Below are 13,896 nucleotides of genomic sequence, written 5' to 3'. Positions count from 1 at the left end.
CGTATTTGTTCAAGGTCATTGACCCTATGCCCGTACATGCACTATCTGTTGCAGCTGTTGTCACATGCTGTTCCTGTCCAGGCGTATGTAGAGCATTACACAATATATTTTGTAGAATTACACAGGATGTTCCTGTATCAGTGACGAACCAGTATCCCCAGAGGTCATCATGTCCCCCCTGGCCACCAACGGGCCATGTAAGACAACCTGTGATAGCATGTTACCGTTCCTCATCCTGCTGGTTGTCATGACATTCTGTGTTTCTGGTACACACATGCCCCTTGTCATGGTCACTCTCAGGTAAGTGTTGTCGTTCCTCATCCTGCTGGTTGTCATGACATTCTGTGTTTCTGGTACACACATGCCCCTTGTCATGGTCACTCTCAGGTGAGTGTTGTCATTCCTCATCCTGCTGGTTGTCATGACATTCTGTGTTTCTGGTACACACATGCCCCTTGTCATGGTCACTCTCAGGTAAGTGTTGTCGTTCCTCATCCTGCTGGTTGTCATGACATTCTGTGTTTCTGGTACATGTATGCCCCTTGTCATGGTCACTCTCAGGTAAGTGTTGTCGTTCCTCATCCTGCTGGTTGTCATGACATTCTGTGTTTCTGGTACACACATGCCCCTTGTCATGGTCACTCTCAGGTAAGTGTTGTCTTTCCTCGTCCTGCTGGTTGTCATGACATTCTGTGTTTCTGGTACACACATGCCCCTTGTCATGGTCACTCTCAGGTAAGTTTTTGTCGTTCCTCATCCTGCTGGTTGTCATGACATTCTGTGTTTCTGGTACACACATGCCTTTTGTCATGGTCACTCTTAGGTAAGTAAATGCCTTCTGTTGCCATAAACTAAAGCCATAGAAATGTCTGAGTATGAGAAGCTCTGATTTATTCATTTATTTGATTAGTGCTTACACTGTTCTCTAGAACATTTCACTTATATGACAGTGGCTATCATTAAGGCAAGGAAGGCAAGGAAAGCTCAATGGCTACCAGAAACTAAATGGGTGGAAATGATTTGATGTCTGTGAAATTTAGATGAAAGCCCCAAATGACTACCATAAACTAAGATCATAAAGAACATATGAATCTTTGGTAAACGCTGCAGTGTTTACCATAAACTAAATGAGTGGAAATGACTCAATACGAATGAAGCATTGATAATAACTGAAATGAATGGAATATGATTGAAATTTTTGGTGAAAGCCTACATGATTACCATAAACTAAATGAGTAGAAATGACTCAACTTGTATGATTGCCAGAAACTAAATGGGTAGAAATAACTCAACTTGTATGATTGCCATAAACTAAATGAGTAGAAATGACTCAACTTGTATGATTGCCAGAAACTAAATGGGTAGAAATGACTCAACTTGTATGATTGCCAGAAACTAAATGGGTAGAAATAACTCAACTTGTATGATTGCCAGAAACTAAATGGGTAGAAATGACTCAACTTGTATGATTGCCAGAAACTAAATGGGTAGAAATGACTCAACTTGTATGATTGCCAGAAGCTAAATGGGTAGAAATGACTCAACTTGTATGATTGCCAGAAACTAAATGGGTAGAAATAACTCAATTTGTATGATTACCAGAAACTAAATGGGTAGAAGTGACTCAACTTGTATGATTACCAGAAACTAAATGAGTAGAAATGTTTTGATGTTGCAGAAGTGTGGCGGAAGAAGAGAGAGCATTTGCATTGGGAATGCAATTTGTCATTCTCCGATTATTTGGTGAGTGACAGACGTAATTTTTTAGGTTATATTTATTAACATATATTTATTAACATCCTTTCTGACAAGAAAACTGAACAAAATAAAAAATATATTTTGATGTAAACAGTATGAATGTGACCATGCTGTGTTTCTATATTTGCCAAGAAATTTATATATTATATTTTGGGTTGAGATTCGCTATTCTCTTTAGCAAAAGGTCTTGTTAAATCATGTATTAAGTGTTTAATGTATGGATTTATGCAATGTATACAATGAAATATTAAATAAAATACCTCTATTCTGTTAATGTAGACTTTATCAGAGCAATTCTGTTTTGGAATGAAGAATGTATTTGCTCTCATTTAAACTTCATCTTTTTCCAGCTAATATTCCAGCCCCAATAATGTTTGGCAACATTATTGACACTACTTGTATGTTGTGGAAACAGAAATGTGAAAATGTTGGTGCTTGTTTTTTTTACGACATTGTACAGTTCCGGTATAAATATGTAGGTAAGTTGACAGTCAAGTGACGTGATTTGCCATAGCTCCTAGGGGCTTACCAAATTGTAGACAGTACATTACATCTACACGTGTATAAATACAGTATATGGGTAAGTTGACAGTCAAGTGACATCTGGTTTGCCATAGCTCCTAGGGGCTTACCAAATTGTAGACAGTACATTACATCTACATGTGTATAAATACAGTATATGGGTAAGTTGACAGTCAAGTGACATCTGGTTTGCCATAGCTCCTAGGGGCTTACCAAATTGTAGACAGTACATTACATCTACATGTGTATAAATACAGTATATGGGTAAGTTGACAGTCAAGTGACATCTGGTTTCCCATAGCTCCTAGGAGCTTACCAAATTGCACACAGTACATTACATCTACACATGTATAAATACAGTATATGGGTAAGTTGACAGTCAAGTGACATCTGGTTTGCCATAGCTCCTAGGAGCTTACCAAATTGTAGACAGTACATTACATCTACATGTGTATAAATACAGTATATGGGTAAGTTGACAGTCAAGTGACATCTGGTTTGCCATAGCTCCTAGGGGCTTACCAAATTGTAGACAGTACATTACATCTACACGTGTATAAATACAGTATATGGGTAAGCTGACAGTCAAGTGACATCTGGTTTGCCATAGCTCCTAGGAGCTTACCAAATTGCACACAGTACATTACATCTACATGTGTATAAATACAGTGTATGGGTAAGTTGACAGTCAAGTGACATCTGGTTTGCCATAGCTCCTAGGAACTTACCAGATTGTAGACAGTACATTACATCTACACATGTATAAATACAGTATATGGGTAAGCTGACAGTCAAGTGACATCTGGTTTGCCATAGCTCCAAGGAGCTTACCACATTGCACACATTACATTACATCTACATGTGTATAAATACAGTATATGGGTAAGTTGACAGTCAAGTGACATCTGGTTTGCCATAGCTCCTAGGAGCTTACCAAATTGTAGACAGTACATTACATCTACACATGTACAAATGTGTGAGTAAGTTCACAGTCAATTGAAATCTGATTTGCCATAGCTCCTGCCAAATTGCACACAGTACATTACATCTACACGTGTATAAATATCTGAGTAAGTTGACAGTCAAGTGACATCTGATTTGCCATAGCTCCTAGGAGCTTACCAAATTGCACACAGTACATTACATCTACACAAGTATAAATACAGTATATGGGTAAGTTGACAGTCAAGTGACATCTGATTTGCCATAGCTTCTGCCAAATTGCACACAGTACATTACATCTACATGTGTATAAATACAGTATATGGGTAAGCTGACAGTCAAGTGACATCTGATTTGCCATAGCTCCTAGGAGCTTACCAAATTGCACACAGTACATTACATCTACACATGTATAAATACAGTATATGGGTAAGTTGACAGTCAAGTGACATCTGATTTGCCATAACTTCTGCCAAATTGCACACAGTACATTACATCTACATGTGTATAAATACAGTATATGGGTAAGCTGACAGTCAAGTGACATCTGGTTTGCCATGGCTCCTAGGAGCTTACCAAATTGCACACAGTATATTACATCTACACATGTATAAATACAGTATATGGGTAAGCTGACAGTCAAGTGACGTGGTTTGCCATAGCTCCTAGGGGCTTACCAAATTGTAGACAGTACATTACATCTACATGTGTATAAATACAGTATTTGGGTAAGCTGACAGTCAAGTGACATCTGGTTTGCCATAGCTCCTAGGAGCTTACCAAATTGCACACAGTACATTACATCTACATGTGTATAAATACCGTATATGGGTAAGTTGACAGTCAGTTGACATCTGGTTTGCCATAGCTCCTAGGAGCTTACCAAATTGCACACAGTACATTACATCTACATGTGTATAAATACCGTATATGGGTAAGCTGACAGTCAAGTGACATCTGGTTTGCCATAGCTCCTAGGAGCTTACCAAATTGTAGACAGTACATTACATCTACACATGTATAAATACAGTATATGGGTAAGTTGACAGTCAAGTGACATCTGGTTTGCCATAGCTCCTAGGGGCTTACCAAATTGTAGACAGTACATTACATCTACACGTGTATAAATACAGTATATGGGTAAGCTGACAGTCAAGTGACATCTGGTTTGCCGTAGCTCCTAGGAGCTTACCAAATTGTAGACAGTACATTACATCTACACGTGTATAAATATGTGAGTAAGTTGACAGTCAATTGACATGTGATTTGCCATATCTCCTAGGAGCTTACCAAATTGTAGACAGTACATTAGATCTTCACGTGTATAAATACAGTATATGGGTAAGCTGACAGTCAAGTGACGAGATTTGCCATAGCTCCTAGGAGCTTACCAAATTGTAGACAGTACATTACATCTACACATGTATAAATATGTGAGTAAGTTCACAGTCAATTGACATCTGATTTGCCATAGCTCCTGCCAAATTGCACACAGTACATGACATCTACACGTGTATAAATATCTGAGTAAGTTGACAGTCAAGTGACATCTGATTTGCCATAGCTTCTAGGAGCTTACCAAATTGCACACAGTACATTACATCTACACATGTATAAATACAGCATATGGGTAAGTTGACAGTCAAGTGACATCTGCTTTGCCATAGCTCCTGCCAAATTGCACACAGTACATTACATCTACATGTGTATAAATACAGTATATGGGTAAGTTGACAGTCAATTGACATCTGATTTGCCATAGCTCCTGCCAAATTGCACACAGTACATTACATCTACACGTGTATAAATATCTGAGTAAGTTGACAGTCAAGTGACACCTGGTTTGCCATAGCTCCTAGGAGCTTACCAAATTGCACACAGTACATTACATCTACACATGTATAAATATAAGAGTAAGTTCACAGTCAAGTGACATCTGATTTGCCATAGCTCCTGCCAAATTGCACACAGTACATTACATCTACATGTGTGCAAATACAGTATATGGGTAAGTTGACAGTCAAGTGACATCTGGTTTGCCATAGCTCCTAGGGGCTTACCAAATTGTAGACAGTACATTACATCTACACATGTATAAATATAAGAGTAAGTTCACAGTCAAGTGACATCTGATTTGCCATAGCTCCTGCCAAATTGCACACAGTACATTACATCTACATGTGTGCAAACACAGTATATGGGTAAGTTGACAGTCAAGTGACGTGATTTGCCATAGCTCCTAGGAACTTACCAAATTGTAGACAGTACATTACATCTACACGTGTATAAATACAGTGTATGGGTAAGCTGACAGTCAAGTGACATCTGGTTTGCCATAGCTCCTAGGAGCTTACCAAATTGTAGACAGTACATTACATCTTCACGTGTATAAATACAGTATATGGGTAAGTTGACAGTCAAGTGACATCTGGTTTGTCATAGCTCCTAGGAGCTTACCAAATTGTAGACAGTACATTACATCTATATGTGTGATCATGTGATCTTATCAGCTATCACAAGAAGTGCTGTTTTCTCTCCACTCATAGATGTGACTCATCATACACGTCAACACATTCTTGACAAAGCCTTAAATCCCTATACACGAAGAATAAGATACCATGAAAATGGTGTGAAGAAATGGGAATAAAGAAAGCCCTACAAGGCCACATTTGCCTACCACATTTTTTCTCAGCATCAAATTTGCTTCAGTAGAATTTGACTTTCATTAGTTGTACCCCATACACATTGACCTAGATTTATGGGTGAAAACCTGTAAGTCAGTGGTGAAAGAAGTTCTACAGTTCCTTGCTAAATGTGGGTGGGTTTCTACAGTTTCCATCCCAGATAATCACAACATTTGTATACAGGTATTAAAGTGAAAGATAGGCATTAAACACCAATCAATAAATGAAAAGTGCATGTTGTATGTTTTATGTGAATCCTGTGATATGTGTTTTTGTTTGTGTTCTGACAGGCATATCAGCGGCTCTTAATGCCCTTGGGTGTGGCCTGTTCTTTGTGGTCTGGTTGTTGATCAAACAACGTTACACACAGGAAGGTCCAGGTGCCATGGCCAATGTAAGTCTGTCATTTCTACTTCCTGGCTTGGCTGTTTAACTACAGAAGGGTATAGGCTAAAGCACTGGTCAGCTCAGTGTCAGTTTCATAACCAGTGTCCACAACATAGTGAGGCTGCATTTCCGATGATTTTGTGTTTATTTATTTATTTGATTGGTGTTTTACGCCGTACTCAAGAATATTTCACTTATATGACAGCGGCCAGCAGTATGGTGGGTGAAAACCGGGCAGAGGCCGGGGGAACCCACGACCATCCGCAGGTTGCTGCCAGACCTTCCCATGTACCAGAGAGGAAAGCCAGCATGAGCTGGACTTGAACTCGCAGCGACCGCATTGGTGAGAGGCTTCTGGGTCATTATGCAGCGCTAGTGCGCTAACCAACTGAGCCACGGAGGTCCCCATTTCTGATGTGTCAGCATTGACACCAGCCTAGTACAAGGGGAAATCATCATTATCTGACCAAGATTTGCTTAGGACATGATGTAAATACAGGAGAAAACTGAAAGGTACAATGATGTGGTCTTTCTTTGCTCTGTTGAGAAAAGTTTGATAAGAAGAATTAAAAGCATTCTACTTCCCAGTGTTGTACATGCACATGTTATATGTAGTGTACAGGGTTGTTAGGGTCACTGTTTGTAGAAACCGCAGCCACTTCCACTACAATGTATCTGGAGGTTCTTAACATTGCTTTTAGTGTCATCTTTATGGAAACTTCCAAATTTTGGGTAGCTTTTTGCTTGATTCTGTCTGTAGCAGTAGTGTTTTAGCACTATGTACCTCTAAATTGGAGGGAATTCGCTGGTTCAAATCTGAGCAGGTAAGCCCTGTCAGTTTTGGCACTACAATCATGGTTGCTGGAGTAGCTTATGTAGCAGGCCGTTATGCACTGATGGACTTTATATGGTAAACTCACTTTTCCTTGGTAGTCCGGAGAACATGACAAGGGAAACAGTGGTGAATGTAACAGGGTGGTGTATAAGTGCTATCTACTTCTGGATTGGAAGGAATTCCCCTTTAGTGTAGTGCTAGAAGCATGAACGTCAAACTCAGGGATTGTTGGTTCAAATCCACAGCTGGTAAGCCCCATCACAAGTCATTCCAAACGCTCAGTTTTGTCATTCCCTGTTGCACATGAGTGATTTGGCAGACTTTTTCTGCACATGCATGTATTTGTGTAGTTGATTTCCAAACTCTCGTTTTTTTTTTTGTCAATGTTACAGATGAGTGATTTGGTGGCCTCCATGTCCTCCATCGACCGCCTAGACCTCAGCAAACCCATATTCAGTCCTCAGAAAACTCCACTTAGTCCCACCAGTTTGACCTTGGAGGTGAACCCTATGACGTCAGGTGACTCCGTCGACACCACCTCAAGGGGAGATAACCCTGATGTGTACTCCACCACACCCATATAATGGTAGCTTTGATACAGTAGACTCTGTTAAACACTTCATCCATTTCCCGTGTGTTTGACGATCACATTTTGACAGATTATTTATCATGTATTTGTCGATAATTTTTTGACAGATTATTTCTCATGTGTTTGTGGATCACATTTTGACAGATTATTTCCCATGTGTTTGTAGATCACATTTTGACAGATTATTTCTCATGTGTTTCTGGATCACATTTTGACAGATTATTTCTCATGTGTTTCTGGATCACTTTTTGACAGATTATTTCTCATGTGTTTCTGGATCACATTTTGACAGATCATTTCTCATGTGTTTGTGGCTCACATTTTGACAGATTATTTCTCATGTGTTTCTGGATCACATTTTGACAGATCATTTCTCATGTGTTTGTGGATCACATTTTGACAGATTATTTCTCATGTGTTTGTAGATCACATTTTGACAGATTTATAAAAGAGTATAGGTTTTAATATATCACCAGTAATACCATTCTGTGAAATATATCACCAGTAATACCATTCTGTGGAATATATCCCCAGTAATACCATTCTGTGAAATATATCCCCAGTAATATCATTCTGTGAAATATATCCCCAGTAATACCATTCTGTGGAATATATCCCCAGTAATACCATTCTGTGAAATATATCCCCAGTAATACCATTCTGTGAAATATATCCCCAGTAATACCATTCTGTGGAATATATCACCAGTAATACCATTCTGTGGAATATATCCCCAGTAATACCATTCTGTGAAATATATCACCAGTAATATCATTCTGTGAAATATATCCCCAGTAATGCCATTCTGTGGAATGTGGTGAATGTGTAGTTTTGTGAACCCGTGTATATACCCATTAACAATTCACTCATTTTGTTCTGTTGTTTTTAGGGGTTTATTGTTTTGTGAGTTCAAGAGTACAATGTTAAGCAACGATCAATTGATCTGTTATAGTTTGCTGCCAGGGACATATCAGCAGATGATGTAGTTGTTTAAAGGCGCTTATTTTGATGCACGTTTGTTGCATTTTAGAGACTTGTTAGTTTGAGAACACGTTAGGGATTCTGAGCAGTTGTAAATGTTCAGAATTTTTGTTGAGTTAAAAAAACTGTACTGAAAAAAATTCTCTTATTCCTTACTGAATTACACTCAGGTGTTTACATATAATGGACAAACCCATGACATCATATCATTTATGTATGTAAATAAGTATGTGTAAGCATTTTCTTTGACGGGGGTTAATATATGCTGATATCAGGAAAAGACAACTGGACTTACGGAGCACTTTATATGCAGTTGATTGTGCATTTTCTTGTGATGAATTTCTACATGTTTTATACTTACATCTGCGTGTATATTTTGGAGATTAATACTGAAATAACGGGCTGCATGTTTCTGGTCAAAATCTGACTTCATTAAGTAGGATCTGATGTTTAATCCTGAAGAAAATAACTTATTGGTTATCCGCTCTGAGATCACAGTGTCGTTATTGTACAGTGTACATCTGTCTCAGACATCAGAATGAGCCACTAGTCAGATTGGCTGCAGAAATCATAAATATTCATTAGCAATCTACCTCTTGCGTATTTATGTGGCGTGGTTGTGCTGTCAAAGATTGTATGAGGAATGACAGAGTGCTGAAGTGCAGATCTCTACACTGTGAAGATGGATGCATGTACCCATCTAGAGGTCTGTCATACAGCTGTAGCTATCACGGTATATCCACAGTCTGGCCACAGTCAGCACATTTTGGTTTTGCTCAACAAATTGCATTTTATTTTGCAGCAAATCAGACCAAATCTGGCTATCAAAAAAACATGAGCCTCCTGTGCCCAGCTCCATGGCAGCCAGTTCTGTGGGTATTACGTGCCCATGTGAGAAACACAAGCCTATATTGTCCTGTGCCCATCTCCAGGGCAGCCAGTACTGTGGGAATTACGTGCACATGTGAGAAACATGAGCCAACATTGTCCTGTGCCCAGCTCCATGGCAGCCAGTTCTGTGGGTATTACGTGCCCATGTGAGAAACATGAGCCAACATTGTCCTGTGCCCAGCTCCATGGCAGCCAGTACTGTGGGTATTACGTACCCATGTGAGAAACATGAGCCAACATTGTCCTGTGCTCAGCTCCATGGCGGCCAGTTCTGTGGGTATTACGTGCCCATGTGAGAAACATGAGCCAACATTGTCCTGTGCCCAGCTCCATGGCAGCCAGTAGTGTAGGTATTACGTGCCCATGTGAGAAACACAAGCCTATATTGTCCTGTGCCCAGCTCCATGGCAGCCAGTTCTGTAGGTATTACGTGCCCATGTGAGAAACACAAGCCTATATTGTCCTGTGCCCAGCTCCATGGCAGCCAGTTCTGTGGGTATTACGTCCCCATGTGAGAAACACAAGCCTATATTGTCCTGTGCCCAGCTCCATGGCAGCCAGTACTGGAGGTATTACGTCCCCATAAGAGTTACACAAGCCTATATTGCACACTTTCAAGCGTGTAGGGCTTCAGTGGTTTTGTACAACAGGATCCCTTGTGATAATACCTGGGGCAGTTTAGCGGAATTCAATTTTGTCATAATTTGACCAGAAATGTGCATGTTGTGTTGTTGTAATGTACATATTACAGGTACATGTATATGTGGAGTAAATTTCCTGTCTGACATATCACAACATTGCACGGATATCCTTGGCTAGCTATTGGCCTGTAGTTGTTTATAAGCGAATTTGTTTTATATTAAGTAATGACATGTATATATCAGATGTATCAGAATTTTGAGAAGAATGCAATTTTGTTTGTCTATGTGATGACTCAACATTTCATGTGGATAGCCTGTCAGTGACTTTTAGTTAATTTACAGAAATTGTGGAGAAAAAAAAAATATTTATATATGTATAAATTTGAATTCTGTGTAACTTATAATATATTGTCAGGTTTCTTTTTTACATGTGCATATTTAAATGGGGAAATCCCTAATGTAAGTTGTCTTGTCTTGGATTATAAATATAAAATTTAAAAAAGGAATATTCTGTGTATACCTTAACTGAAAGAACTATACTTAAGGTTAATAAAAGATTTCTACCAGCATTGCTTGTTATTTGAGAATTTGATAGTTAAACATTGAAGGCATAGATGTTTCTTTGGCTTGGTTCTCATTGTGCTTGGCTTTGTGCAGTAGCTGTTCATGGCATGGCATTTCAGACATAGGTTGGCAGCCTACAGCCACGCATGTAGGCATGACTCTCTAGTACATACCAAACTCTTCCTTTTTAAGGGTTGTTTTTGCAGACCTTAAAATCCACGATGATCACGATATATGTATGTATTTAGCCGAGGCTGGAAATGAGCCAATCATTTGGTCCTTGTGGGAGTAAAACCTTAAGCACCTTGATGGCACAATGAATATTCAAGTGGGAGAAAGGAGGCTTTTCATTGGACAAGCCTAAAACATGGCGGGACTTTCAATTTACCTCGAATTGATGGATTTTTTAGAAAACCATGATGTTCAAAACCATTTGTTTTTTGCAAAAACTTTTTAAAAATCTAAAAGATAGAATTCCACACAGTTTGTATAGCTCTTTCATTTAAGGTATGTGATGTATAAATATGTTCTTTTTGTAAGGTGTTATTATTCACCTCACCTGAGTCTGTATAACAATATGCCAGTATTGACATTGTGTTCAGAATTTTAACTCCAGAGACCAAGCAAATAAATCAAAATTACTTCCTCACATATATATGTACATTTACATTATAGACAGCAAGCTGCTAACATACAGTTTGCATGTTTGGCGTTAGAGTGTTACCTCCTTTTGCTGTGTTACCTCTTTTTGTATGCTGTCAGTATGACCACTTTGTTACTGTTAACCCACTTCCAATGTATACAATCTACCTGCTTCACCTGGATTCATGACCTGCCATACAACACATCCAAAGTAACTCAACAGCTGTATAGGGGTTGAGGTCAGAGCTCGTAGGTGGACAGCACTTGTGATAAAACTTGTGTTAAATACATACACCAGAACATGTCCATCTTCCTGAAGAGCAAGAGGTCTTGTTATGTTTATTTGATTTTGTACATTTCAGTGTTGAAAAAAAAACTGCTCATACATACAAGATTTGATCAAAAAATACCCAGACTAGCCCATGTAGTTTTGAACTTTTAATTCAAATTGAAATTGTGTCCATGAAGATAGTCCCAGACAACACCTACATCGCTGCCAAGGTCTTTACAACTCGTGAACACACACCATGGAGTCATTGTGAGGAGACTGACTGCATTGTTACCGTACTCTTTAACCTAGACTATTTGTAAACTAGTTTAAAAATACCAAAGTACAGAAGCCATAAATTTGACACTTTATTGAGATATTTTATCAAATGAAATCAACTACAACCTGTTCACAAATGCTGCCCATATGATTCTATTTATTTTTGCGCTCACCTAAGCAAATTTTGACCAATACATGCAATCAGGGTATATTTTGATCAAACTTTGTATATTTATACCTTGCTTATATTTATACCTTGCTTTCTGTTATTCCTTGGGATCTTATCTTATGACTGTGATCAAACACTTGTGTATGTAGCCTAGCCTATTTAACCTTGTAAAGTGTCTCAATATTCACATCATTGTTGGGTGCCCATGAGTTGTTGACACTCTAGCCTGCCGATACTGTGACACTGTTGAATGTGTCCCAGGACTTATACTGTGACACTGGCGAACCTGTCCCTGGGATGATGCTGTGACACTGTCAGACATGTCCCCGAGCTGACACTGTGACACTGTCGAACATGTCCCCGGGCTGATACTGTGACACTGGCGAACGTGTCCCCAGTCTGATACTGTGACACTGTCAAACGTGTCCCCGGGATGATGCTGTGACACTGTCAAACATGTCCCCGGGATGATGCTGTGACACTAAAAACGTGTTCCCGGGCTGATACTGTGACACTGTTGAACGTGTCCCTGGTCTGATACTGTGACACTGTCGAACCAGTCCCCGGGCTGATACTGGGACACTGTCAAACGTGTCCCCGGGCTGATACTGCGACACTGTCGAACGTGTCCCCTGGCTGATACTGTGATACTGTCGAACGTGTCCCAGGGATGATACTGTGACACTGTCGAACATGTCCCCGGGCTGATACTGTGACACTGGCAAACGTGTCCCCAGGATGATGCTGTGACACTGTCGAACGTGTCCCCGGGCTGATAATGTGACACTGGCAAACGTGTCCCCTGGCTGATACTGTGATACTGTCGAACGTGTCCCAGGGATGATACTGTGACACTGTCGAACATGTCCCCGGGCTGATACTGTGACACTGGCGAACGTGTCCCCAGGATGATGCTGTGACACTGTCGAACGTGTCCCCGGGCTGATACTGTGACACTGTCGAACGTGTCCCCGGGCTGATAATGTGACACTGTTAAACGTGTCCCAGGACTTATACTGTGACACTGGCGAACCTGTCCCCGGGCTGGTACTGTGACACTGTCAAACATGTCCCCAGGCTAATACTGTGACACTGTCGAACATGTCCCTGAGCTAATACTGTGACACTGGCGAACCTGTCCCCAATCTGATACTGTGACACTGGCGAACGTGTCCCCGAGCTAATACTGAGACACTGTGAACGTGTCCCCGGGTTAATACTGTGACACTGGCGAAACTGTCCCTGGGCTGATACTGTGACACTGTTGAACATGTCCCCAGGCTGATACTGTGACACTTATTAACTTGTTACTTCACTCACCTGTAACTTTATATACATATGCTGTTCATATAGGTCCTAGATAGGTATTTTTGTATGGATTGAATTTATTGTCAGTTCTGTTTAATTTATTTGTAGAGCAATATTGATTTAGGTGCAGTTTGTTGCACATAACTTGTTTAAGAACTGTGTATATGAACTGTAGGTCCATCAGGTTGGATGCTTTATAAAGGGTGGGGCAAGCCAGTGACATAGACATCTGAAAGTATAATTGTGGGTTATGAAGGTGGGGCTTTGTCTGACCCCTCAAACCTCACCCACCCTCACACCCCTAGTCCCCCGTGCCTGTGTGTTCAGATTAGTGCACATGTATGATTATGTATCAGCCATCACCAACCATCAGTAATATAAGGTGTGGCAACTTTTGAGATTTTGTTACAATAACAAGGGTTCAGTATACCGTTGT

At 40.0% G+C, this 13,896-nt stretch overlaps 1 protein-coding gene across 2 annotated transcripts in view; it reads left to right on the top strand.

Annotated features, from left to right (window-relative positions):
• The window catches only part of LOC135463761 (solute carrier organic anion transporter family member 5A1-like), a 44,621-nt gene extending 32,246 nt beyond the window's left edge, over positions 1-12,375 (top strand). For both annotated transcript variants that reach the window (XM_064741188.1, XM_064741187.1), the window contains 5 exons: positions 116-300; positions 1,679-1,743; positions 2,109-2,237; positions 6,197-6,300; positions 7,521-12,375. In XM_064741188.1, coding sequence (XP_064597258.1) covers positions 116-300; positions 1,679-1,743; positions 2,109-2,237; positions 6,197-6,300; positions 7,521-7,712 — 675 coding nt within the window. In that variant the 3' untranslated portion in view covers positions 7,713-12,375. The remainder of the gene's footprint in view (positions 1-115; positions 301-1,678; positions 1,744-2,108; positions 2,238-6,196; positions 6,301-7,520) is intronic.
• The last annotated feature ends 1,521 nt before the right edge of the window (positions 12,376-13,896 follow it).

This window comes from Liolophura sinensis, chromosome 3 (assembly GCF_032854445.1).
Source record: "Liolophura sinensis isolate JHLJ2023 chromosome 3, CUHK_Ljap_v2, whole genome shotgun sequence".
Lineage (NCBI taxonomy): Eukaryota > Metazoa > Mollusca > Polyplacophora > Chitonida > Chitonidae > Liolophura > Liolophura sinensis.
This window is presented reverse-complemented; position numbering and strand designations above follow the sequence as displayed.